Below are 24,591 nucleotides of genomic sequence, written 5' to 3'. Positions count from 1 at the left end.
TCTCCCCTTAAATGTGTACTTTAACAAATAAGCAAAAATAATGGAATTTCACTTTTCAGACAGTGACTTCCATCTTGCTCAGTCTTTCTGGCCCACTCAAAGAAAAACCAGTTATCACACAGTGAGCTTCCCTACACAGAGGTTCACATGACAAAGAACTGAAGGAGGCCCCAGGTCAATAATTAGCAAGGAACTGAGACCCTCAGTCCAAAAGCCCACAGGGAGTTGAATAACAATAATGGGATGAGCTTGAATCCTCCCCTTCTGTTGTAATGACTATAGCTCTGATTGACATTTTGATTACAGCTTTGTCAAAGACTCTGAATCAGAAGCACCTACTAAATCATGCCCAGATTCCTGATCCAAAGAAACTGTGAGGTCATAAAGGTCTGTTGTTTTAAGCCATTAAGACATGGAGTAATGTGTTATGAAGCAATATACTACGAATTGAGGTTTACGAGTAACTTAAGACTGGGCATCTGATGTCCAAAAGGAAAGAAAAAAATGAAAAAAGAAAATTCCATTACCTAAATAGTGACTCCTGGGAGTCATGACCACTGATATAATGTTCCATCTTAATAAAAGCTCCATGGTCATGATCATGGAGGGCTCTCTTTTGTTGACTGATACATCCCCAGTACCCAGAACCATCTTAGCACATGGCAGATCTCAATAAACCTTTGAGTGAGTGAAGGAATGCATGAATACTAAGAGGGTTTCCTTTAACTACCAAGATTTCTTACTTAGTTCCAGACCGGACTCTAAACACTCTTCACATTCCTTGATCTTCAGCTCATCCCTACCAAACTGGGATTACAGCTTGATTACTGTGTGATTAAGTTTGCCCTGAAGGCATCCTTGTCCTACAGTGACACCTAATTAGGGCTATGGTGTTAGTACAACTGGGGTCAGCTGCTGGAAGTAATAAGCCCCTGAGAGAGGGGCTTGGATTAACTGGTTTCTAATATCACACTCTCCATCATCCCGCCCCCATTCCTTAACGGACTCCTCCAGATTTTTCTTCCTTTTCTCTCATTAAAAAAAAAAAATAATAATAATAATAATAGGGCCTGGGGAGATAGCTCAAGCGGTAGAGTGCTTGCCTTGTAAGCACAAGGCCCTGAGTTCGATCCCCAGCACCCCCCCCAAAAAAAAAGAAAAAAAAAAAAAATTTACATTAGAAGCCACATGCAGTGATGCACACCTATTGTCCCAGAAATCTGGGAGGCTAAGGCAGGAGGCCTGCATAGCGAAACCCTGTCTGAAAATAAAAATAAAAAGGGCTGCAGATGTAGCTCAGTAATAGAGCACCCCCAGGTTCAATCCCCATTGAACCCAATACCCAGCCCCTACAGATCTACAGTAATTGGGTATAGTGGTGCAAGGCTATAAATCCAGTTACTGAGGAGGCTGAGGTAGAAGGATGGAGAGTTCGAGGCCAGTCAGGGCAATTTAGGGAGATCCCATCTCAAATAATAAATAAATAAGGGCAAGGGATGTAGCTCACTGGTACAGTGCTTGCCTAGCACAGCAGGAGGCACTGGGTTCAATCTCTGGCACCACCAAAAAAACAAAACAAAAACGAACTACATAAAATTGTTATTTATGTCTAGGTGGTTCTTTTTTGTTTTGTTTTTGAAGGCAATGGCTCAATGACCCCAAACTCACAGAAGTTACTCCACACCTTCTTCAAAGTTCCTGTGTTTTCAATTTCCCTTTCTAGTCAGATAAATTCCTTTCGGAGCCAAAGAACTGACGTTTTCTAACAAACAAATATAAAGTCAATCCAAGGTTACATTAATAAATGACCTGAAAAAGTCCTTGGCTATCAAAGAAGCAATGTGTTTACAGATAATAATATCAAATCAATCTTAGTTCACCTAATGTTAGAAAAAAAATCTTTCCCATTCCTCTGGTAACCTAAGTCTAAAACACCTCCTCAAGTGAATGTCAACACTGTAAATTTATGAGTTTCTCCAACTTCCTTATCATTGTCCTTATCAGGGCTAAAAGTACACTGCAGGAGGACAGAAACTGGATCTAACTAGTGTAATAACTGGCAGTATTTGAAAGAATGAATCTATTTGGAAAAAAAGCTGACAGATGAAATGTTAATCATTATGAAATATAAACACTACCTACTGGCTCAACATTAAATAGAATACTTATACAAATGAGACTGTCTCAAAATTCAGTCTTCGTTACATAGATCATTAGAGAGAGAGGGAACCATAGGCTATGCTACCTTCTCTCGCAGTAAGTTTTTCTTTACATTATTCTAACAGAATACTTCAGTATTTATGATTTAGTTAATGACTAAATTCACTTATTTAAACTGAGCAAAATACAAGATGGTATTTTAATTCAAGTATCAGAGTCAAATTATTTATGTATTTATTTGTTTGTTTGTTGTGGTATTGGATATTTCACCCAGGGTCTCACACCACTGGGCTATACCCTGAGTCATCTTTCATTTTGAGACAGGGTCTTGCTAAATTGCTTTAGACTCCAAAGTAGCTGGTATGACAGGCATGTGCCAGAGCACCCAGCCATAATTGAAATTTTTAAATTAAATAATAAAATCTCAATTTTACAGCAAAGTTTCTGGCAAACTTAATATCTGATGTAGTATAGGTCTCCACAAAGACAAATTTTTTTAAAAACTTTTGTCTCCTTTAGGATTTGGAAAAAGCAAAGAGACTGAAAGAGAACATGTAACAGACCCAAATATTTGAGTTCTACAATTCCTATTCTCTCCCTGAACAACAAATGCAGGACCCTCCCTATTCCACACTAAAAAAAGATACCTTGCCATTTTAATTTCTTAAGGAATCTTAGGCTGCATTCCACTGATACTACAGTTTTTACAGTAATGTGTGTAAGTCATTCAAGAAATATTTAAGGAACACCAAATGACTGAATTGCAAGGAATTACACTGAAGGCAAAAAACAGGACAGAATTAAGACTTTGAAATTTTTGAAATTTAGTGGAAAAATATCACCTTATTTATTCTAGGTTTCATCCCCTCTCCCCTTTCCTCTGGCTTACTAAGTAGAAACAAAAAGCACAGACTAAGAAAATCAACATCAGGGCTACAGGTGTAGTTCGGTGGTAGAGTGCCTGCCATAGCATGAGCAAGACTATGGGTTCAATCCCCAGTATCACAAAAAAAGTGTACAGAATTCCAGCATCAATGTTGGAAGGATAAAAATGTTTATAAAAAGATTTATCTGCACCAGGCATAGTGGCACAAGCCTGTAATCCCAGAAGCTCACGAGGATCACAAGTTCAAAGACAGCCTCAGCAACTTAGGCCCTAAGCAACTCAGTGAGACCCTGTCTCTAGATAAAATATAAATGTGGCTGGGGATGTGGCTCAGTGGTTAAGCGCCACTGGGTTCAATCCCTGGTACCTATCCCCCCAAAAATTTATCTGCAAAATTTACTTCCTTAAAACAAAAACAGATCATAAAACCCAACCATGCATTTTCCTGTAGGCATTTTATGAACCATGGGTATGTGGTTAAAAGTACCAAAAAACTGACAAGGAATATTTAGAATGTTCATCTCTGGGACGGAAAACAACCATATGCTAATTTACAGACAGTCAATGATGTTTATGAATAAGCAAAATAAACGAGTGACCTGTGAACAATTAAAGTATGGCATACATTTATCTTACCTTTATAATCATGATAAATACTCAAGCACAAGAAAGTTATCACTATGAAAAAGAAGCACCAAAAAGAAATTGCTCAAAAGAAAAAGTCTACTACATATGTATTCAGTAAGTTTTCTTTCAGTGTACCCTGAATAAAATGAACAGATTAGTGAGTATAACAACGAAAAAATAATTTAAAAACCATATGTGGGCTGGGGTTGTAGCTCAGTGGTACAGCACTTGCCTAACCTGTGAGGCACTGGGTTAGATACTCAGCACCACATACAGATAATAAAATAAAAGTCCATTGACAACTAAAAAAATATTAAAAAAACACAACCAAGCCCTATCAATAAACACCATAAGCAAAATCTATTTAGCATGTTATCAACATTGACCATACTGATTTGATACACTATCTTTTTTGAGCAGTTAAGCTTTAAAAAAAAAAAAAAAAGAAAAAGAAAATCCTACAAACCATTGTTGTAACCAAATTTAACAAAGTTAATAGAGTAAATTCTACAAGACTCTATAATCCTCATTATTTCAGAATTGTTGTACCAGAGTCAAAAAAAAAAAAAGGTACAGAATTCCTTGTAAACTACATAGCATGTCTAGTACTCAATCTATAAAATGTGGAAGATTCTTGAATAATCTATGCCACAATGGAGTTTTTTGTTTTTGTTTTTGTTTCTTAACCGGGGATTGAACTCAGGGGCACTCAGACACTGAACCAAATTCCCAGCCCTTTTGTATTTTATTGACAGGGTCTCAATGAGTTGCTTAGGTGCTCCCCAGCCGCTGAAATTACAGGCCTGCACCACCGCGCCGGGCAGGAGTTTTATATAGCTTTTTGTAGTATAGGATTGTTGAACGTTGATCAGCACTGCCTTTATTGTTTTTAGGCATGATACAAAACATAATTTGCTAATGTAAACACAAGACAAAGAGTTTTGCTCCTAATTCTTTTAATTACAAAAAACATCTTCAGAAAGGAAAACAGCGCTGTATATTAACGCCTGTATAAACATTACAAAAATATTTGATACCTGGAAAGGTGTCTTTCATAGTGACTTTGTGACTATGAAATAAACCTAATGCACACATTCTAAAACATCAAGAATGTTTTCCGCAGTAGCTAAATGTCAACCAATTACAAAGAGGAAGACATAAAAGAGTTTTCAAAATAAAAGGGAGCATCATTGGGCTGCTGGAAGTCACTAATATAAAAGCAGCACTTCGCAGTTAAAAGAGGAAACAACTTACGATTAAAGGAGGTCTCGAGGCACTTAGGGATCCACGTTTATCTTTAATTTGTTACCACATAATGTACTGTATGAAACAAAGGCTTTCAGGGTCAAATTTTCTAAACGGTTCCAACTACCTAAACAAAAAGGGCCGTAAGCCTCCCAGAGGATGCTGGGCTTTGACACTGTCACACCAACATCACAAACTGTAAGAAAGGAAGCTGAATCCCAATGTCAGTTTTCTGAATTTTTTCAGAGTGAGGTTTTCGAAGTTGGGGGTGTGAACAAATTCTGGAAAGGACCAGTCCAAAAACAGAAAAAGAAAGAAAAAGAAAAAGAACGTAAAACCCGATCGCTGGTTCGGTAACTTCTCTAACTACAGGGTGGACACAAGGCTCGGCAGGAGCCCTCGCCGTAAGTCCCAGCTGGACAGGAATTCTCGGTAAGGGGACTGTCGGCTTAGCCCCAGGCGTCAGGGCTCACAGCAAGAACCCAAGACCCGGGGGCAGTCTCAGGCGGTAGGGGCGGCGCGCTCTCCACGCAGGCCCAGCGTCCCTCACCTGGCGGCACGGGGGTCGGGTGTCCCTAGAGTACTCACCTACCGAGGCCGCGGCGCCGCGGGACGCGGCCCAACGCCGCCGGAAGGCAAGAGCCAAGCAGAGCTCCGGGCGGCGAGGAAGAAGGGCCGGCACAGCCCCCACCGCCCGCTGTCGCTCCCGGCCCGGCACTGCCAGTTTTAACCGTCACCACCCACCGGTGCCAGTTCTTTTCGCCGAGTTTGAAGGCAAACCCTCCAGGGTCACTTCCGGTGCGGAGGGCAGCCTCAGCGACTCGGCGCACGCGGGGCGACGCCCCGGGAGCGAGGACGCCGGGCGGCGTGCGCGCGTCGGGCGGTACCGGCGGGGCGTGGCCGGGCGCTGGGGCGCGCCTGCGCATTCACGCGCCGCCCCTCGCGTCGGCACCGCAGAAACCTGAACTAGTAATTACCTCAGAGTCGTTTTCGAGCGCGTGCTCGCTTTTCTTCCCATTTGACTTTCTGCCGACTCCTCAGAGGGGTTGGGAAGTCAAAGTGCCTGTTGTACAGGTGAGTGTCAAGGGTCAAGCGGCTCGTTTATGACAAATCCTGTTTTAGAACCTGGTAGAATGGCTGGGGCCAGTGTGACAACATAACAGGATTAAAATAGGCGGGGTAGAGAAAGATACTCGGGCAGGCTGCTGATGGAACTTTTTTCTTCTTGATTTTGGAGCGGGGGAGGGCTTCCCGTTTTAATATAACCAGACAACAAATAAAATATGTCTCACAATTTACAGACACGTAAGGGACAGTGCTGTTGGTCGCTTCCTCCGGTCTCAGTCTCCATCCTTTACCTCCCCATGGAGTGGAATGGAGGCACTTAAAAAGACACGTCTGCCCTTAGGAGTCCATGGTAATTAAACTTTTAATATTAACACATCCCAGTCGGTTAATAAAGCCTCATACACAAGCAATTCAGGGGAAATACGTTTATTCAGGCAACAAATACTGAGCAACTACTCTGTGCCAGTGTTTGTCACTGAGGATACATGAACAACAAAATAGAATGAGTGGTGAGGCTTAAAGTCTTGTAAAATCCTCACCTAAACCGGGTGCAGGGGTGCACGCCTGTAAACTAGGTAGTAGGAAGTACGAGGTAGGAAGATCGCAAATTCCAGACCAGCCTTGGCAACTTTGTGAGACTCTGTCCAAAAAAAAAAAAAAAAAAAACCTATTTTTTTAGAATCAAAAATCAACTCGGGGGTGCTGGAGTTGTAGCTCAGTGGTAGAGCACTTGCCTACTATGTGTGAGCATTGGGTTCTATTCTAAGCACCATACAAATAAATAAGGTCAATCAACAACTAAAAAAATTTTTTTTAATTAATCAATTCTATATGCTAAAATTGGACCGATAGAGATAAGCATGGCCCCTGTGCAAGGATGACAGGCAAATTCGTGAAGCATTCCATATTAAAAAAAAAAAAAAAAGTTACCCTGATAGACGAATTAATCTTAATGACCACAAAGTTATGCTAACTTACAGAGCCAATTTACAATTTAAAAATTTATTAAAGGCCAGGTCCGGTGGAGGACACCTGTAATCTCAGCAGCTCAGGAGGCTGAGGCAGGGGGTTCGCAGTTCAAAGCCAACCTCAGCAAAAGCAAGACACTAAGCAACTCAGTGAGGCCCTGTCTAAAAATACAAAATAGGGCTGGGGATGTGGCTCAGTGGTCGAGTGTCCCTGAGTTCAGTCCCTGGTACCCTACGCAAAAACAAAAAACAAAAAACCTTATCAAAGGGCATAAGATGAATACATATGGTGGTATTCCATTTATAGGAAATTCTAGAACATGCTGGACATGGTAGCACATGCCTGTAATTTCAGTGACTCCAAAGGCTGAGGCAGGAGGATCAAATACTAAGCCAACCTTAACAATTTAGCAACAAGATCCTGTCTCAAAAAATACTATTAATAATAAAGGCCTGGGGGGGTTGGGTTCTATAGTAAGGGTTGAGTAGGGTTGTGATCAGTGGTGATTAGTGTATTTATGTTCTTGGGGACTGCAAAAAAAGCAGAAATGTTCCGAGGTGAGGTAAAGGAAAGCTTCAGTAGGAGAGGTGGTTATATGGGTGCATACATTAAAACTCTTCCAACTATACACATAAAATGGATGCGTTTTATTGTGTGTAAATTACACCTCAATGGGGATTTTTGTATCTTCAGTAAAAAGACAAACCTCCAAAGAGTATTTATTATTTTTTCTTCTTCTTCTTCTTTTTTTGCAGTATTGAGGCTTGACCCCAGAGGCACTTTACACCTGAAGGACATCCCCAGCCCTTTTATTTTTGGAAAGACAGGGTCTTGCTAAATTGGGAGACTGGCCTCAAATTTGGGATCCTCCTTAGTCTCTCAAGTTGTTGGGATTACAAGAGTGCACCACTATACCCACCCATTCAATTTCTTAATAAGTTTTATTAGTCAAGGAAGAATATCAGTATGCTATAGTAACACCTAAATTATAGAGGCTTCAAACAACAATTTTTCCTTATCTAATCTGATCTTTTATTTTTGTGGTGTATGCCAGTCAAGCACTGTACTTCTGAGATACCCCCAGTCCTTCCTTTCTAGCTCTGTATGTTCATAGCTGGGTGAATGCAGGCACTGAGACTCTTGGCAATGAAAAAAGGAAAAAAGAAAGGGAAATAAATTGCAAAGCTTCTGACTGGATGTGACACGTCAATTCTGCCCACACTTCTTTGGCCACAGCAAGTGACATGGTCACCTGACTGCAAAGGGATGGGATTGCACAACTCTACATTGTACTCTGGAGAACCAGAATATTGGGTGTCATCTTCACAACTATCCTAATCATTTTCTTTTCTGGGACTCAGAAAATTTGAGATTATATTTTCCTGATGAATGGTCAGATTTACTTGGCAGAATTTTAGGATACCTGAAGAGAAGTTATGGAAACAGAGGTATTATGATAGGTGCCCCTGAAGAGCTTAAATTTTATTCAGCAGGCAAAATAGAACCATTAAAAGTTTTCAAATGAAGGTGTAAATTACATACAAGTACGAGGAGTAGTTCGGTGGCTTAGAGTAGGAAGATTTAGAGGAGAGAGAAGATTGGGAGAAAAATTGGGAGGGTATTCTAGTCTGGAAGCACCAGATTCTACCCTGGAATTACAGACAGGAATGACCATTAAGACCACCTCCTAACATTATACATTTGTTTATTGTCTTTTTTGTTCCAGGAGACAAAATTACAGATACTCTTCCATTTGACTAGAGAAATGTATAGCATGTTGTATGCAATAATTAAATATTTTTAGAGTAAATAAATGCAATCATTTAAAAGTTAAGAGATTTTTGGTATTTCATCAACCTAAAAGGTCTTTCAAGTCCAGTTTAACTTTGCTTAGGTCATGGATGCTTCTGGGACTTTTCCTCTTCCAAGGGGCAAATCCCCTTAGAATATGCATGATCTTGGTTCTACTCCAGGATCTTAATTATTGATGTTTTGTATTTTCCCCAGAGTTCATAGATGTCATGTATAATAGAACAAATTCATTAAGAACTAACTTGGGTCATATCAGAAGAAAAATCTCAAGTAGGTCAAGTGGGTGATAGGTAATAAACTTGAAGGAAGGACTGGAATGAAGTAAATAAAGAGAATCTGAGAGGCAAAAGAAATGAATTTCATGATGAATGAATGGGAGATGGTCAAAGTAAAAAATATTCTCCTTCAATTATACACTATTAGGGTGTTTGGCAGCAGTAACAATTGGAGTTGAATGTGTATTTTTTCAAACCACCTGTACTGGACCAGTCTAGGATGGACAGACAACCCAACTTCACACAATCCCTCATGTAACTGGGTTTCATTCATTTTGCTCATCCACAATTAATCACTAGTGTTTTCCTAGTTTTTATGGACAAAATAGTCACCACTGTGTTCATGCTCCATCCTGTGGGAAGAGGGAAACAGCAAGTAGAGGACAAGCAATATCAAGTGAAGAATATGTAGAATTTGCAGATACCCTGTCAGTCATATCCCAGTGACCATCCCAATGATGGTCATGTCGCCACACAAAACTATAAGGGAATATGAGAAACATGGAATCTAGTGGGACAGTCAATGCTTGAAGGAGGGACTCTTGTTAGTAAAAGGAAGAATGGATACTAGGGGACAAAAGCAACTTCTGCCACTATTTAATCACTTTGGCAGATAAGTATTTGTGAGAATTGCCTTTCAACCTCCCATAGAGCAAATATCTCTTCCCCAGGGGGAACAACCAAAAGTTCCATCCAAACTCTTGATCTGTCAGAATCTCTAAAAGGAAGAATAACTCTCTCTCTCTCCCTCTCCCACCCTCCTCTCTCTCCCCTTACTTATATAAGCAGATGTATGGGGCACAGGGGGTGGGGTGGGGGGTGGTGACCATAGCAAAGTATAGTCACAACTTTAAGCATGCCAAATGTAGGTCCACAATGTAGTAAAATGAATCATAGAAGTACTGCAATTTGTGTCGCCTATATAATAGCCTCATGTAGACTTGCCAGGCACAGTGGCACATGCCTGTAATTCCAGCAACTCAAGAAGCTAAGGCAGGATTGCAAATTAGAGATCAGCCTCAGCAACTTAATGAAACCCTGCCACAAAATAAAAAAACAACTGGGGATGTAGCTCAGTGGTAAAGTGCCCCTGGGTTAAACCCTTAGTACAAATAATTTTAAAAAGAAAAGAAAGAAAAACAAGTCTCATGTAGACCTGTCAGATTTACAAGGAAATGCAAACAAGAGTATAAAAAAAGACATAACAATGATGGTAATGCTAGAAGAGAGGAAGAAAAACTCAGTATTTATCAATGTAAAGTTGATAAAACATAATTATGTATTTTTTAAATCTGGTAGTCATTTCATGTGATAAAATACTGTAAGTAAAACTAGTAAGAAATTCCTCATTTTAAAAATTATAAAATATATTTAAATAATATCAAATGAAGAGTTGAATAATGAAAGCATATTAAACTGGAAATCTGAAGGAAACCTTGGAATATTTATTGTACCTATTCTAGAAAAAATGAAACATTATACTGGATTATGCTGTATACAATTTACTTGAACCTAACTAAATACTATCATTAGTTACATATATTTTAATTCCAAAGCATCACATTTTCAATCATATATTTTCTGAGAATATAAAGATTAAAATATATTTCTGAACAAAAACAACATATTTAAGCAGCTTAAAAGTTATTTTTCCACACATAACTGAATGATTTGAATTTTGCTTTCTTTTATTATCCCAGCAAACATTACACTAGAGGAAATGATTGGGAAAATACAAATAGATTCATTAAAAACAGGCTGATTATTCATTCTATTACATTCAGAAGTATGCAAAACAAATTAATTATATTGCAAAGCTGTAATTCCTTTTTCTAACAAAGCATTGTTTTATAAAACTGTATTGTTGCCATTGATTCCATTTTAATACAAAATACTTATGTACACAATACAATATAAAAGTAAACCGTGTAGTGCCTTCCACAAAGGGATATATTAAGGCACATTACAATATACTAGTATGTTGACCCAAATTACTTTTTGATTTAGATTAAAACAAAACAGGGTAAGTGTTTCACTTTAAATACCAAAGGAATTTTTTGTTTATTAAAGAAAAATTTCTAAAGTACCTTGGGTAACAGCAGCAGCAATATCTAAAAATCCTCCCACTGTATTCTCTAATTTCTAACATATTATTAAGTCAGAATAAAACATTTCCACTCACAGTTTTGCACTTTGCAACAGCAGAAGGTAATAACTTTTTTAAAAAGTCAATCTCAAAGTGACTTCTTAGTCATACATTCTATAGTTCTATTACAAATAAGAAAGTAGAAAAGATACAGCAATAGGGCCTGCCTTAAGATGTCACTGGATAGATAATACATAACAGTATCTACAATTACATAATTACAGAACACACTTTATAAATACTATGTGATATGCATAAAAAGGGTAACTACAAGAAAGACAGCAAGTGTTTTTAATGAGAAAATTATTTTAAAAAGGAAACATGTAGAACCAATGTTTTTACTCCATTTCAATTGAGAGCATCCAGATTTTTAATTTGTTCTCATCTTTTTGGTTAGAAGCACCAGAATGTATAATGGAAGAGCTGGATGTGGTTAGGGTATAAGATGGCTATTAAGTGTATTCAAACTATTAAAACAACATATACCAATGGCTTGTATACTGCTTCAGACAAGCACAAAAAGCTTATTCTGTCAGAGGAAAATTTAAAAGAATAGAGTTTGTAGTGTCCTACAATTGATGAAAAGGGGCAGTACAGATTGTGAGGAGGTGGAGATGGGTAGACAGCACCTTAAGTGTTCCTATATTGTAAATGTAACAAAGTTGTTTTTCTACTGTATTGCACCACAGTCCAGAAGTAAAACAATTAAATGAAAATTTAAGTAAATCTGAATGAAAAAGCTCAAAGAACAATGTGAGTACCAAACTAAAAATAATTAACTAGTTTGTTTTGCATAGGATTTTATAGAACTAAACAATGTTCCATGAAGTGAAGACTGCCATCTTATGGTAGTACATTCTTAAAATTCTTGATCTGAAATCCTTCAGAAATATTTCTCTATCAAGCTTGAAATGAGCCAAACATTTTAGTGGCCTCAAAATGGTGTGTCTAAAACACCTTAGCTTTCTTCCAGCAAGAGAGAGGTATTCAATAGGGTCATCTTATCACATGCTACAGACCTTTACCATCCCAAATTATCAGTACTTAACACAAGACATATTAATCTCAGTATTGATCAGTAAATTAAAAGTGAAGTTCTTAGTTTAATATGTCAATTTTCTTACAGGACAGAGGTCCTTACCCTGTACTTTGACAGGTTTTAATATGCCCCGAATCTCCTAAAATTGCATGCAACATTTTTTGCATGTGTTGCTGTATACTTTTTTCTGAGATGAGAATCCTTGGCTTTCATCAGATTCTCAAAAGAATCAGTGACCCCAAAGATCCATTAATACACGGCAGTGGTTAAGCTGAGCTCTGAGAGGGCCACCTATCGAAAGGTGGGAAGTGTGAACTAAGGTTTTCCCCTCCTCCCAATTCAACCAAGACAGCTTTCCCTTTAATTTTACTACACATATGGTCTCCATTAGCTTTTACATGAAGGAAGTTGAAAGTCTGTAAATCACTAAGTTTTGATAAAATAACTGCATATCAATGAAGCTTTTAAGCAAAGGCAATAAAATACAAACTTTACTAAGGTTAGGATAGAGCCCAGTTCCCTTTCCTAAAAGATCATCTATATGTATTTGGTATGAAACCACCATTATATAAATAGACATATTGAAAAACATTATTAATCTTAAATAAGTTAGGACTTGAATTTTCTAAGAACACTATGTAATTTTTCCTGATTACTAAAGGCCATCACAGTTAAGAGTTAATAATTATTTTTCTCACCAGTTTATCTGTCCTTAAGTAAAATATTGTCAAACAGCCACATTTTCCTTTGCCAAAAACAATCTGTATATGCAACACTATTCTAAAAGAGGACACTTACAGCATTGATGACATAATCAAAACTAGTCACTGTATAGAAAAAGTACTTTTTCCTTCCTGGTGCTGGGATTGAAGCCAGAGCCTGGATGTGAGCTAGGTGGGCACTCTTCCACTGACCTACATCCTCAACCCCTAGAAAAAGTACTTTAGTGAGTATGCACAAATAATTTCTAATCAAAGTTTTATATAAACTGAAAATAATTTCTCTGCTTAGGGTGGTGGAACTTTAAAATTTCAAAGTAAAAATATGGAAGATCTTAGCTTTTAGTATTTGAAAATTTTGATTTATGGCAACTTTGTTCCCTTTTAAAACTTGGAAGCAGCATTAATACCAATATGAAAGAAAACATTTAGTGCTTTGGCTTCTTTGAAAGCCAGTAATTATTGAGAAAAAAAATGCTAGATGAAATACTTCAGAGGGAGGAAAAAAGAAACTTTCATTGTTTTTCCTTCTGATGAACAAACTGTTTCCAATCTGTATTTCTTGTTCCAGCACATGACTTATATGGATTATCATTAGCCTGGGAAAACTCTCCACAGTGATGGCTTAATTTCTCTAGCCTATTTTGTACCCAAAACAAGGTTATGAGGGAAAAAAGAGCTCTGTAAATAAGGGTATGTTTCATATTTGGTTAAAGCAAGATAAAACTAAAACTGTTTACAAAAAAAACTTCAGAAACTCTTCAATTTTAAAATTATTTAGCATATATACAAATAGATACCAGGTTTCTTCTTTTCAACAAAGCACTATTTTTTTATTTTAAGTACTTTAAGTACCAAGAACTGACTATAATATTCAGTTCATAATTTACTTTCCTTATAACAATTTTTCTACATTACTGATTTAAAAGGCTGGAATAAATTAACATTTTAAAAGAATTTCCCATAGTTTAGGAAAATAAAATATTGTACACAGAGCACACATACATAGCTCTGCCACATTTGCATAATTTTTCTCTCAGAACTTCAAAAAATCCTGCATCTCAGGTCTTTTTCCAAATCCTCATTACAATTATTTCCTAGTGTGTTAAACATACACTAGATCACGATTTTTAATCTCTGAGCCTGTTTGTTGATCATCTTCATCTGACGGTTGCTCTGAGCTTTGTGAATTAATGTAGTCATATTCAATAGGCTTTGGATAATTATATGGGTAGCCATTGTCATCAAAAAACCTCCGAAAGGTAAATTCATAGAAAGCATGTTCAGGGTGCTTTCCATTTTTATACCATCCGTTGAGAGTGTCATTTACATTTTCTTCCTCATTATCATCACTCCATAATTTATCAGGATCAACAGGATCAAAATTTGATGTATCTGTTGGGTGTGTGATTTTAGGAATGTACGAAGCAGACTGCTGCCTCAGATCACTGGAAAAATCAATTGTTTTAAAAAAGGGATGGGCTTTTATTTCATCAGCACCATTCTTCCCTAGGCGATCTTCTGGTCCTCGGCAAAGTTTGATGATGAGATCAGAGGCTTCAGGACTCAGTTTAGCTTGTGGAGGAATGTGAAGAGATGTCTGCCAATTGATAACCTTTAAAGAAGATTTTTTTTTTTAAATTAGGAGGGAAGAGATGAAAACCAAAAATTTCTTCCAAGTTTTATACCAGTCTTAATGGACTATTCGTTATTTTAAATAAATTACACAGTATTTTGCCCTTCATACATTTAATAATGAATCACTGCTGAGAAATAACTTTTTCTCCTTTCCCCTCCTCCCTAGGCAACATACGCTCACACCACAAGACTCAGAATGTTTTTTGTACCTACTCTGTTAAGTCCTTCTGGTAGAAATGACTACTTCCACTAATTTATTCTGCCTCCCCTAAGCCATAAATTTACTTCTGTTATAATATTTCTAATACTATTGTGGTACCTATTTGTCTATATCCGATTAGAGTGCAACATTACATAAGGCTAGGAATTATGTTTTAATGTTGTATTTCGCAGTACTTGGAAAATTGCTGGCACAATCTTTGTACTTCAGGTTTTGAGAATAAAATGGAACGAAGAAGGAAAAAATGAATGTCAAGTGAATTCTCAGAGGCAGAGGAAAATGATAAAAGACTCAGAATATAATATTAAATAGATTTTGGTTACATCTTGTTAATTGGTCAAATGTATTGTTATTTAACTTAGACATCATAAACCTGAGAGGGACTCAGTACATATTTATGAAATAAATTAATAAATGAACCCATTTTTTCTTATTCATGATAAAGGAGCTAATGCGGAGGGAAGAAAAATGAACTCCTCTAGTAGTTTCTGTTCATTTTGAAGTTTCATCCTACGATAGAAAAAGGAGATATTTCAACTTAATTTTTCTTTTGGGGGGGAATCAGGAATTTTTGTTCATTGATATTTCCCCCCCCTATTTTTAAATTGGTGCATTACAGTTGTATATAACATAATGTTTTAAAAATTCTTTTTGGAAAAAATAATGGAGTAATATTTATATGTGGTTTCATTACTTATTTCAGATAGAACAAATGAAAATACACAATCAGTGGGATGTTTTTCTTTTTTCCTTTTTTCTTTATTTTGGTACTGGGGATTGAACCCAAGGGCACTTTATGACTGAACTACATCCCCAGCCCTTTTTATTTACTTATTTATTTTCATTTGTTGGTACCAGGGAGTGAACCCAGAGGTGCTTAACCACTGTGCTATATACCCCAGCCCTATTTTATTTTATTTTTTAGTACCAGAGATTTAACCCCGGGTTGCTTTACCACTGAGCCACATCCCTATCCCTTTTCATTTTTTATTTTTGAGATGGTGTCTCAATAATTGCTTAAAGCCTCACTAAGTTGCTGAGGATAGGTTTGAATGTGTGATCCTCCTGCCTCAGCCTCCTGTGTCGCTGCAACTACAGATATGTGCCACCACACCTGGTTTATTTTTTATTAAAAGGAACATTCAAGAATTTTTAGTTTGTGGTTAAAAGACAAGACATATCAAAAGAAAGAGTTAATTCAAAGATGGGTCAATATAATTATGTAAATTGAAGCACTGAGAATAAACTTGAATAAAAATAAATGAAGCATAAGGGACAGGAAGGACAATAGCAAATGAATACCATATGTATTATTATACATATTAGCATCCCAGAAAGAGAGAAGGAAGTCAAGAAATATTTGTCATCTATGAATAGAAGACATAACTTGATGAAAGACATCAACATATAATTCAAGAAGTTTAGTGAACCTTGAACAAGAGAAATATGAAGAAAACTACATATAGGCACATCATAGTCAACCTTCAGAAAATCAAAGAGAAAAAAATTCTACAAGCAGACAGAGAGGTTCCAGTTTTCAGTAAGAAATACTAGGTATACTCTATCTTATCTTTCCAACAGAATGCAGCTATAAAACCCAGAGAGAATATTTGAGGAGCCAGAGAAAATAATAGCCTATGAAATAAAAAACAGCAAAGAGGATCCAACGTATCATTGAACCTGGTGGTGAGTTCACCATTCTTCTCTTGTCTCTCCCAATCTACACTGAAGGTAGCCCAAATCAAACAGGAGGCACCAGAGTTCTAGGTGATGCCCTCCTAGTTCAGGCTCAGGGAGTTCCATGAAAGGAGTTTCTTGGCAGCAATACAGGTGGCAAAAGGTCCTGTAGACACTGAAAACTTTTGAGAGGGAAACTTCTTTTCCAACTGAAAATAAACTCATGCAACATGTAGCCTCAAGAAGGTGGTTTGAGCCTGTAATCCCAGTACTTCAAGAGGCTGAGGCAGGAGGATCACAAATTCAAGGCCAGTCACAGCAATTTACTGAGGTCCTAAGCAATTTAGTGAGACCCTGTCTCAAAAGTAAAAAGGGTTTAGGGATAATGCTTATCTCAGTGGTAAAGGGCTCCTGGGTTCAATCCCCACTACCAAAAAACAAGAAAAGAGAAGGTAGGCTAGGGTTGTGGCTCAGTGACAGAGTGCTTGCCTACCTAGTACATATGAGGCATTGATCCTTAACACCTCAAAAAATAAATAAAAAAGATATTGTGTCCATTTACAACTTTAAAAAAAGAGAAGATGGCTTAAATATCTGTTGCTTATTTTCTCTTTCCCTCTGTCCTCTTGCTACCTTGTCCTGGATGCTGGTGCATTTACGTGACATATATGGCAGAGTGGGGAAAAACAAAGCCGCCTTTTCTGATTAGAAAACTGAAAAGGGGAGCTCCAGGGAACTGGAAAGTACTGTGGACATCATGGGGAGGGGAAGAGATGAACCCCATAAAGTTGTTTATGAACTACTGAGCTCACCCTTCGAACTGGATCTATGTGGATCTGATCACAAAGAATATACCAAAGTCAAGCATGGTGGCACCTAACTCTAATCCCAGTGACTCAGGAGGCTAAGGCAGGAGGATCGCAAGTTCGAGGTCAGCTTTAGCAACTCAGTGAGACCGTCTGAAAATGAAAAATAAAAAAGGCTGAAGCTAATGGCAGAGCATATTCTGAGTTCAATAGCCAGTGGAGGGACAAAGTTTAAGATGCTTTAATTAAGTGAACACTGAATAGGATAAACCCTAAGAAATCCATGATTTCTTACATGATTACAATACTAAAAATGAAAGAAAATAAATTATTAAAAATGGCAAGAGGAAAATACTGTATTACTTGAGGAATATGAATGACCACAGATGTCTTATTAAATCATAGAGGACAGAGGAAGTATATATCTTTAAATGCTGCAAGAATTAAAACCATACTGCTATGGATTTGAATACGGTTTGGCCCCAGCAAAACTCACGTTGAGGCCTGGTTCCCTATGTGACAGCATTTAAAAGTGGTAAGGAGTTTAAGAAGCATTTGGAGCCAGGTGTGGTGGTGCATACTTGTAATCCCAGTTAACTGGAAGGCTCAGACACGAAGAACCCAAGTTTGAGGCCAGCCTGGGCAACTTAGTAAGACTCTGTCTCAAAATGAAAAGGGCTGGGGTATAGCTCAGTGGTAGAATGCTTGCCTATCATGTGCAAGGTCCTGGGTTCACTCCTTAGTACCACAAAAATAAATAAAGACAAAATTTATAGAGACATTTGGGACATTAGGGTTCAACCTTCATGAAGGCATGAATGTCATCTCATAGGAATAAGTTAAGAGTTCTCATCCTGAGGGACTGGACTAGATACCACAGAGCAGGTTATAATAAAGCAAGGTGCTTTTTTGTTTATCTCTGCACATGGGTGCTTCTACTTCCAACTTCTGCCACATTATGAAGCAGCATAAGGCCCTTACCAGATAGGGCCACACAATCTTGGGACTTCCCAACCTCCAGGATGATGAGCAAAAACAACCTCTTTTCATTATAAATGACTGCATCCCTAGGTATTGTTTTACCAAGAGAAAATGGACCAAGACATATCAAATGATAATATCCTAAGGCAGGCAGAGTAAACACATTCTAAACTTAAGGAAAATTAAAAGATCTTAATCTGTTGCCAGCAAACCTGTTCTAAAATATTTGCTCAGGAAAGCTCTTTAGACAGAGAGAGCTGATACAGAATGAATCTTGAAATATCAGGAATACAGGCAGAGCAAGGAAAATGCTAAATATGCATCTTTTTGTTTGGTACAAAGGACTGATCCTTTTTACTTTTTATTTTGAGACTGGTTCTTGCTAATAAGTTGCTGAGGTTGGCCTTCAACTTGCTATCCTCCTGCTTCAACTTCCAGAATAGCTGGGATTACAGGTATCTGCCACCATGCCCAGCTTCTTCTTCTCATCTTGAGTTCTTTAAAATAAGATGTTGGTTGAAAGCATAAACAGTAACACTGTTAGATATGATTTTAAATGTATATAGGTGTAGTATATAGCTACAACATAAAGGGTAGAGCGTAAAGGGGTCTATGTAAGAAGTAGCAAGGTTCTACATTTTTCTCAAAGTGGTAAAATACCAATTCTATGCAGACTGTGAAAGCTTAGTATGTATTTTCTAGTCACTGGAACAACCACAAATGAAACTACAAAGGAATAGGAAGTCAAAAAGCACAGCAGAGGGAGAAGTCACAGACAATGGCCTTGTCAGAAGGTTTGGAGGTCTGCCCTTTCATAAAAACAACCATTAAACTGTAAAATCATGACTAGAATAAACTATTTTGAAATTCTAGAACCTATTCAGACATATACAATAACCAGGAGCACTACATGAAGGGAGAGACTGTTAAAATTTGGTAAGACAGCAGCATATGTGATCCAAGTACCATCTACCATTCCTCTGAAGGACCCATCAAGATGCCTGTGGTTGCTTCAACCCTTTCTGGAAGATTTAAACAGACACACCTTTATCCACACAAGAAAATCTTTCAGATAATTGGCCTGGGTTATTTGTTTTCTTACTCTTTTTTTCTTTCTTTTTTTTTTGGTTCTGGGGATTGAATTCAGGGACACTCAACCACTGAGCCCATCTCCAGCCCTATTTTGTATTTTATTTAGAGACAGGGTCTCACTGACTTGCTTAATGCCTCACTAAATTGCTTAGGCTAGCTTTGAAATCACAATTCTCCTGCCTCCACTTCCAGAGCCACTGGGATTACAGGTGTGCACCACCATGCCCAGACTGTTTTCTTACTCTTGTACTTTGAACATTCTTTATATAGTATAGTTAAAAACCCTGTGTTGGATATGTAAATTGTACACTGTAGTGTGTCTTTTCATTTTCTTGACTGTCTCTGGTAGAGTCAAACTTCTTAATTTTTATGAAGTTCAATTTATCAACATTTTATTTTATGGATTATTATTTTGGTGTCTTTCCTAAGAACTCTTCACCTAACCCAAAGCCATAAAGTTTTTCTCTTGTGTTTTCTCCTAAAAGTATTACAGCTGTATGTCATTATCCCTTCATGTCTGACTCCCATTTTTATTTTTGGTTTTAGTACTGGGGATTGAACCCAGGGGTACTTATCACTGAGCTTTATCCTCAGACCTTTTTTACTTTTCTGAGACAGAGTCTTGCTAAGCTGCTTAGGTCCTGGCTAAATTACTACGGCTGGCCTTGCATATCCATCCTCCTGCTTCAGCTTCCCAAGTCACTGGGATTACAGGCATGCACCACCATGTCCAGCTGTATGACCCACTTTGAGTTCACCTTTGTATAAGGTAAGACCAGTTAAGGTTCAGTTTTTGGTTTTCTAAAATATGGCTGACCAGTTTTTCCTATACGGTTTGCTAAGAACTATCCTTTCTCCCTTTGTACCTTGGTTAAAATATCGAATAGGCTAGGTGTGGTGGCGCACACCTATAATCCCAGCGGCTCTGGAGGTGGAGGCAGAATTGAGAGTTTGAAGCCAGCCTCAGCAATGGCTCTAAGCAAGTCAGTGAGACCCTGTCTCTAAATAAAATACAAAACAAAACAAAACAAAACAAAACAAAAAGTCAAATAGACATATTATTGTGGTGCTATGCCTGCATTCTATATTTTATTTCATTGAGCTATGTGTGTATTCTTTTGTCAATATCACACTGAATTACTACAGTTTCATAATAAGTCTTAAAATAAGGTAGTTAATTCCTCCAACTTTGTTCTTGTTAAAAATTGTTTTTGGTCAGGCGTGGTGGCACATGCCTGTAATAACTAACTGCTTGGGAGGCTAAGATAGGAGGATAAGCAAGTTAGAGGCCAACCTGAGCAACTTAGACCTTGATTCAAAATAAAATTAAGAAAGGGTTGGGAGATGTAGCTCAGTGGTAGAGTGCTGGAGTATATGAGTGAGTACCTTGGTTAAAAGGTATTTTTACTATTCTAGTTCCATTATCAATCACTTCATACAAGTTTAAGAATCAGCTCATTTATATTTACAAAAAAACTCTAAAAATCAATTTGAGGCAAGTTGATAGTTTTACTATGTTGCGTCTTCTAATCAATGCATGGTATGTATCTCCACTTAGGTCTTTCTTGCTTTCTTTCCATGGGATTTTGTATCTTTCAGCATAGAGATCTACTTAGCATTTCATTTTGGGCAGTTATAAATAATATTGTTCTAAAATTTCAGCTTCCAGTTGTTCATTACTGAAATACAAAAATAAAATCGCCTTTTATGTGTTTTCTTATATCCTACAACCTGGCTAAACTCACTTATTACTTTTATGAGTTTCTTGTAGAATTCCTGAGATTTTTCTATAGAAAATTATATACTATATGAATAGGATAAGATTTTGTTTCTTCCTTTCCAATCAGTGTGCCTTTTATTTCCCTTCTTACTATATTGCAATGGCTAATAATAAGGCTTTCAGAACATGAGATTGGTGAGAACAGACATCCCTACCTCATTCTCAAGCTTAGGAAAAAACATTCAATTAAATACACACAGAGATATGCATATACTTACAAATGTGTAGATGTATATGATATTAAAATGAAGATAAATAAAGACCCTTTGAAAAAAGGAACCTTATGAAAATAGAAGGGAAACCTACAGAGGATGGGTGGGTATTTAGAGAAGGAAGAAGAGGGAAGGAGAGATACAAGGGAATGAAACGGACCAGGTTATGCATGTATGAATGTATCATACTGAATCTCACTATTATGTATAACTATAGTGCACAAATACAAAGCTAATTTTTTAAAAAGATACATTGAGATAAACTTGAGGGAACACTTTCAGTAGACCTATACTATAGGGAATTATAGTAAGTTTTAAAATATATTTAATTCAATGACAGAAGTTGTGACACCTTGAGATGGGATCATAGAAGAGATGCTTTCTTAATATACTCTCAAAGAATAAGAATGATCAAGAGTTTACCAGGCTTCAGAAAGGAGAGAAAGTATGGGAGGTGGAAGGAAGTTAAGATACTCCAGATAGAGGAACAGTATAAATAAAAAAAAAACAGAAAAAATTTGGATTTTAACCCATGTACTAAGGAAACAATAAAAGGTTTTCAATGGGGCAAAGTATGGTCAAAATTGTGGGTAATTTCTGAATTAAGTGTAAGAGGTATTTACTAATGAAGATATAGGTGTAGGTTTGTAGTTTGGGGCTAGAATGTGCGGGAATGAAGATAAAGCTAGGAAGTAGTAGCTGACAAGGAGTAAATGGAATAAATCTAGAGACTAAAGAACTTTATGAAGACAAAATAATTAAGTGTGTGTGGGGGCGGATACGAGAGAGTATAGTTAGAGAGTATGTGAGGGTCAATGTTAGAGTACTGTGATGGCAGGATGAGGAAGATGGGAATTCATATGTGGAATCTTTTTCCTCCTTTCTCTCTCTTTCTGTGTCACACTACCATGGACTGCAACCTCTGAAACTGAAAGCCAAAATAAACCTTATTTCTCTCTTAAAAAAAAAAAGAATTCATGACTGAATTTTAGTGGGTTCATATACCCTTATAAATTCATTCTTTAACTCCAGATTAAGATACTCGTCGTGAAATACAGATTGAGCACCCCTAATCCAGATATCTAAAACCTGAAATGCTATATGATCCAAAACAATTTTAGTGCTGACATGATGCTGCAAATGGATGATTCCATATCTGAACTCACATGATGATTTTTGTTCAAACCAAAGCACAAGGGCTGGGGACACAGCTCAGTGGCAAGAACCTGCCTAGCATTTATGAGGTCTTGGGTTTGTTGTTATTTTGGAATAAACAACATAACAAAATAGCCACAAAGACATACCAAAAATATTGTATAAAATTACCTTCAGTTTATGTATATATGGTGTAATGAAACAAATGAATTTTGTCTTTAGACTTGGGTATCATCACCAAGATATTTCATTATGCATGTGCAAATATTTGAAAATCTGAAGAAATCTGAAATCTGAAACATTTCTGCCCTTGAGTGCTTCAGACAGGGATACTCAAACTGAACTAATGAATAAAGGTGCTTGATGTAAGGACTCTGTGATAATGCTTTTGGTATAGATTCTATACCTTACCTTCATTTGTGTTTCTAATGGTGTTTGTGCCAAGAAAGGAGGTTGTCCCACCAACATTTCAAAAAGTATAACACCAACACTCCACCAGTCACATAACTGTGTATATCCTAAAGATACCAAAATTCATAGTTATTCATAAGCACTCTTATAAAAATGCTCACAATACAACTAATATTAACATTAGTCCACCAATTTACACTGTAAAATCAATATTGTCATCATAAGCCTGAAAAATAAGGCATATTTTATTGTTAATTTTGGTGTGTCTATTGAAATTATTTATTTAAAAATGCTTTACCTGTTCGCAGCAATACTTCAGGTGCAATATAATTGGGAGTCCCAACCAAAGAATGTGCTAGACATCGCTGGTGCTGGCGTGCAGCTCTCCGCTCTAATGGCTTTAATCTATCTCCACATCGACAGTTTGAGGGATCACCCCATTCATTACTGAAATCCATGCTATCTTGTCGTGGATGGTCACCTGTATAGGAAAAAGAAAAACAATTAATGAAAGCAACAAGGATAAAAGTAAACCTAAAGTCTTGTTTAATCTGATATCATGAACTCTCTTGTGACAATCTGAGCCACAAAATATGCCAAATCACTGATCATGTTTATTATTGACTAGGGCCTGTTTTCTGAGATATGAATAAGAAAACTTTTATATTATGAAAAATGCAAGACTCAGTAATTTATTTAAAGTTATATGATAACAATATAAGCCATAAGTAGGTAGGATCACGGATGTTATTCGAGCCTGGCATGGTGGCACATGCCTGGAATGCCAGTGACTCCAGAGGCGGAGGCAGAAGTTCAAGGTCAGCCTCAACAACTTAGTGAGGCCCTGTCTCAAAATAAAAAATACGAGTTCAGTGGTAAAGTCCACGAGTTTAATCCCTATTATATACATACATAAAAGGCAAGACTATTCCTTTACTATTCTGGGCAAAATTTCAAATTACATCTGTGGTTCATTCATTCAACGAATGACGTTAATAAAAAATAAGGTTCTTCTTTCAGGCACTTTACATTCTAGTATGGGAAGAAACACAACAAATATACATATAAAAACTGATTGTGGGGTTGAAGGTACAGCTTGGTAGAACAGACATTTTACAGGCGTAAGACCATTGGTTTGAACCCAGGCAAACAAGAAGAACAAACAGGTGGTGGCACATGCCTGCAGTTCCAGCTACTCAGGAGGATAAGGCAAGACAATCACTTGAACCCAGAAGTTTAGGAGTTTAAGGCCTGGGCAACAGAGCAAGTAACTGTCTTTTAAAAAAAGAAGAAAAAAGAAAAAAGAAACTGAATCATTCGACAGAGAGTCAACACAGATGATAAGACAAATGTGACTGGACAGATACATTAGAGTTGTAGATTAGGTGGCTGGGGACACAGATTGAGAAGGTGGCATTTGCTAAGGCATAAAAAGTTGGGTGTGAGCCAGGTGCAGAGGTGGACACCTATAATCCCAGCAATCTAGGAGACTGACACACAAGGATTACAAATTTGTGACCACCCTCAGCAACTGAGTGAGACCCTGTCTCAAAACAAAAAATAAAAAGGGCTGGGGATGTGGTACCAAATTCCCAGTACCATTAAAAAAAGGAAAAGAAAAAAGTTGGGTGTGGGGACACATGCTTATAATCCTAGCCATGTGCGAGGATGAG

At 37.4% G+C, this 24,591-nt stretch overlaps 2 protein-coding genes and 1 pseudogene across 8 annotated transcripts in view; 1 reads left to right on the top strand and 2 right to left on the bottom strand.

The window, feature by feature from the left end:
- Katna1 (katanin catalytic subunit A1) overlaps window positions 1-5,769 on the bottom strand; it is a 45,664-nt gene extending 39,895 nt beyond the window's left edge. The window contains exon 1 of one of the 3 annotated variants that reach the window (XM_047557952.1): window positions 5,507-5,769. The gene's annotated coding sequence lies outside the window, so the exon portion shown is untranslated. The remainder of the gene's footprint in view (window positions 1-5,506) is intronic. The other 2 variants (XM_047557953.1, XM_047557954.1) reach the window with 2 other exon arrangements.
- A 1,030-nt stretch (window positions 5,770-6,799) lies between these two features.
- Window positions 6,800-6,898, top strand: LOC124989799 (uncharacterized; annotated as a pseudogene).
- A 3,569-nt stretch (window positions 6,899-10,467) lies between these two features.
- The window catches only part of Lats1 (large tumor suppressor kinase 1), a 45,796-nt gene continuing 31,672 nt past the window's right edge, over window positions 10,468-24,591 (bottom strand). For 4 of the 5 annotated variants that reach the window (XM_047559532.1, XM_047559534.1, XM_047559536.1 and 1 more), the window contains 3 exons: window positions 23,217-23,399; window positions 22,919-23,025; window positions 10,468-14,561 (listed from right to left, as the gene is read on the bottom strand). In XM_047559532.1, coding sequence (XP_047415488.1) covers window positions 14,052-14,561; window positions 22,919-23,025; window positions 23,217-23,399 — 800 coding nt within the window. In that variant the 3' untranslated portion in view covers window positions 10,468-14,051. Of the gene's footprint in view, window positions 14,562-14,588; window positions 15,315-22,918; window positions 23,026-23,216; window positions 23,400-24,591 lie in introns of those variants that run through there. The other variant, XM_047559535.1, reaches the window with a different exon arrangement.

This window comes from Sciurus carolinensis, chromosome 7 (genome assembly GCF_902686445.1).
Source record: "Sciurus carolinensis chromosome 7, mSciCar1.2, whole genome shotgun sequence".
Taxonomy (NCBI): domain Eukaryota; kingdom Metazoa; phylum Chordata; class Mammalia; order Rodentia; family Sciuridae; genus Sciurus; species Sciurus carolinensis.
Note: the sequence above shows the minus strand (reverse complement) of the source record. Positions and strands in the feature narration are given on the sequence as shown.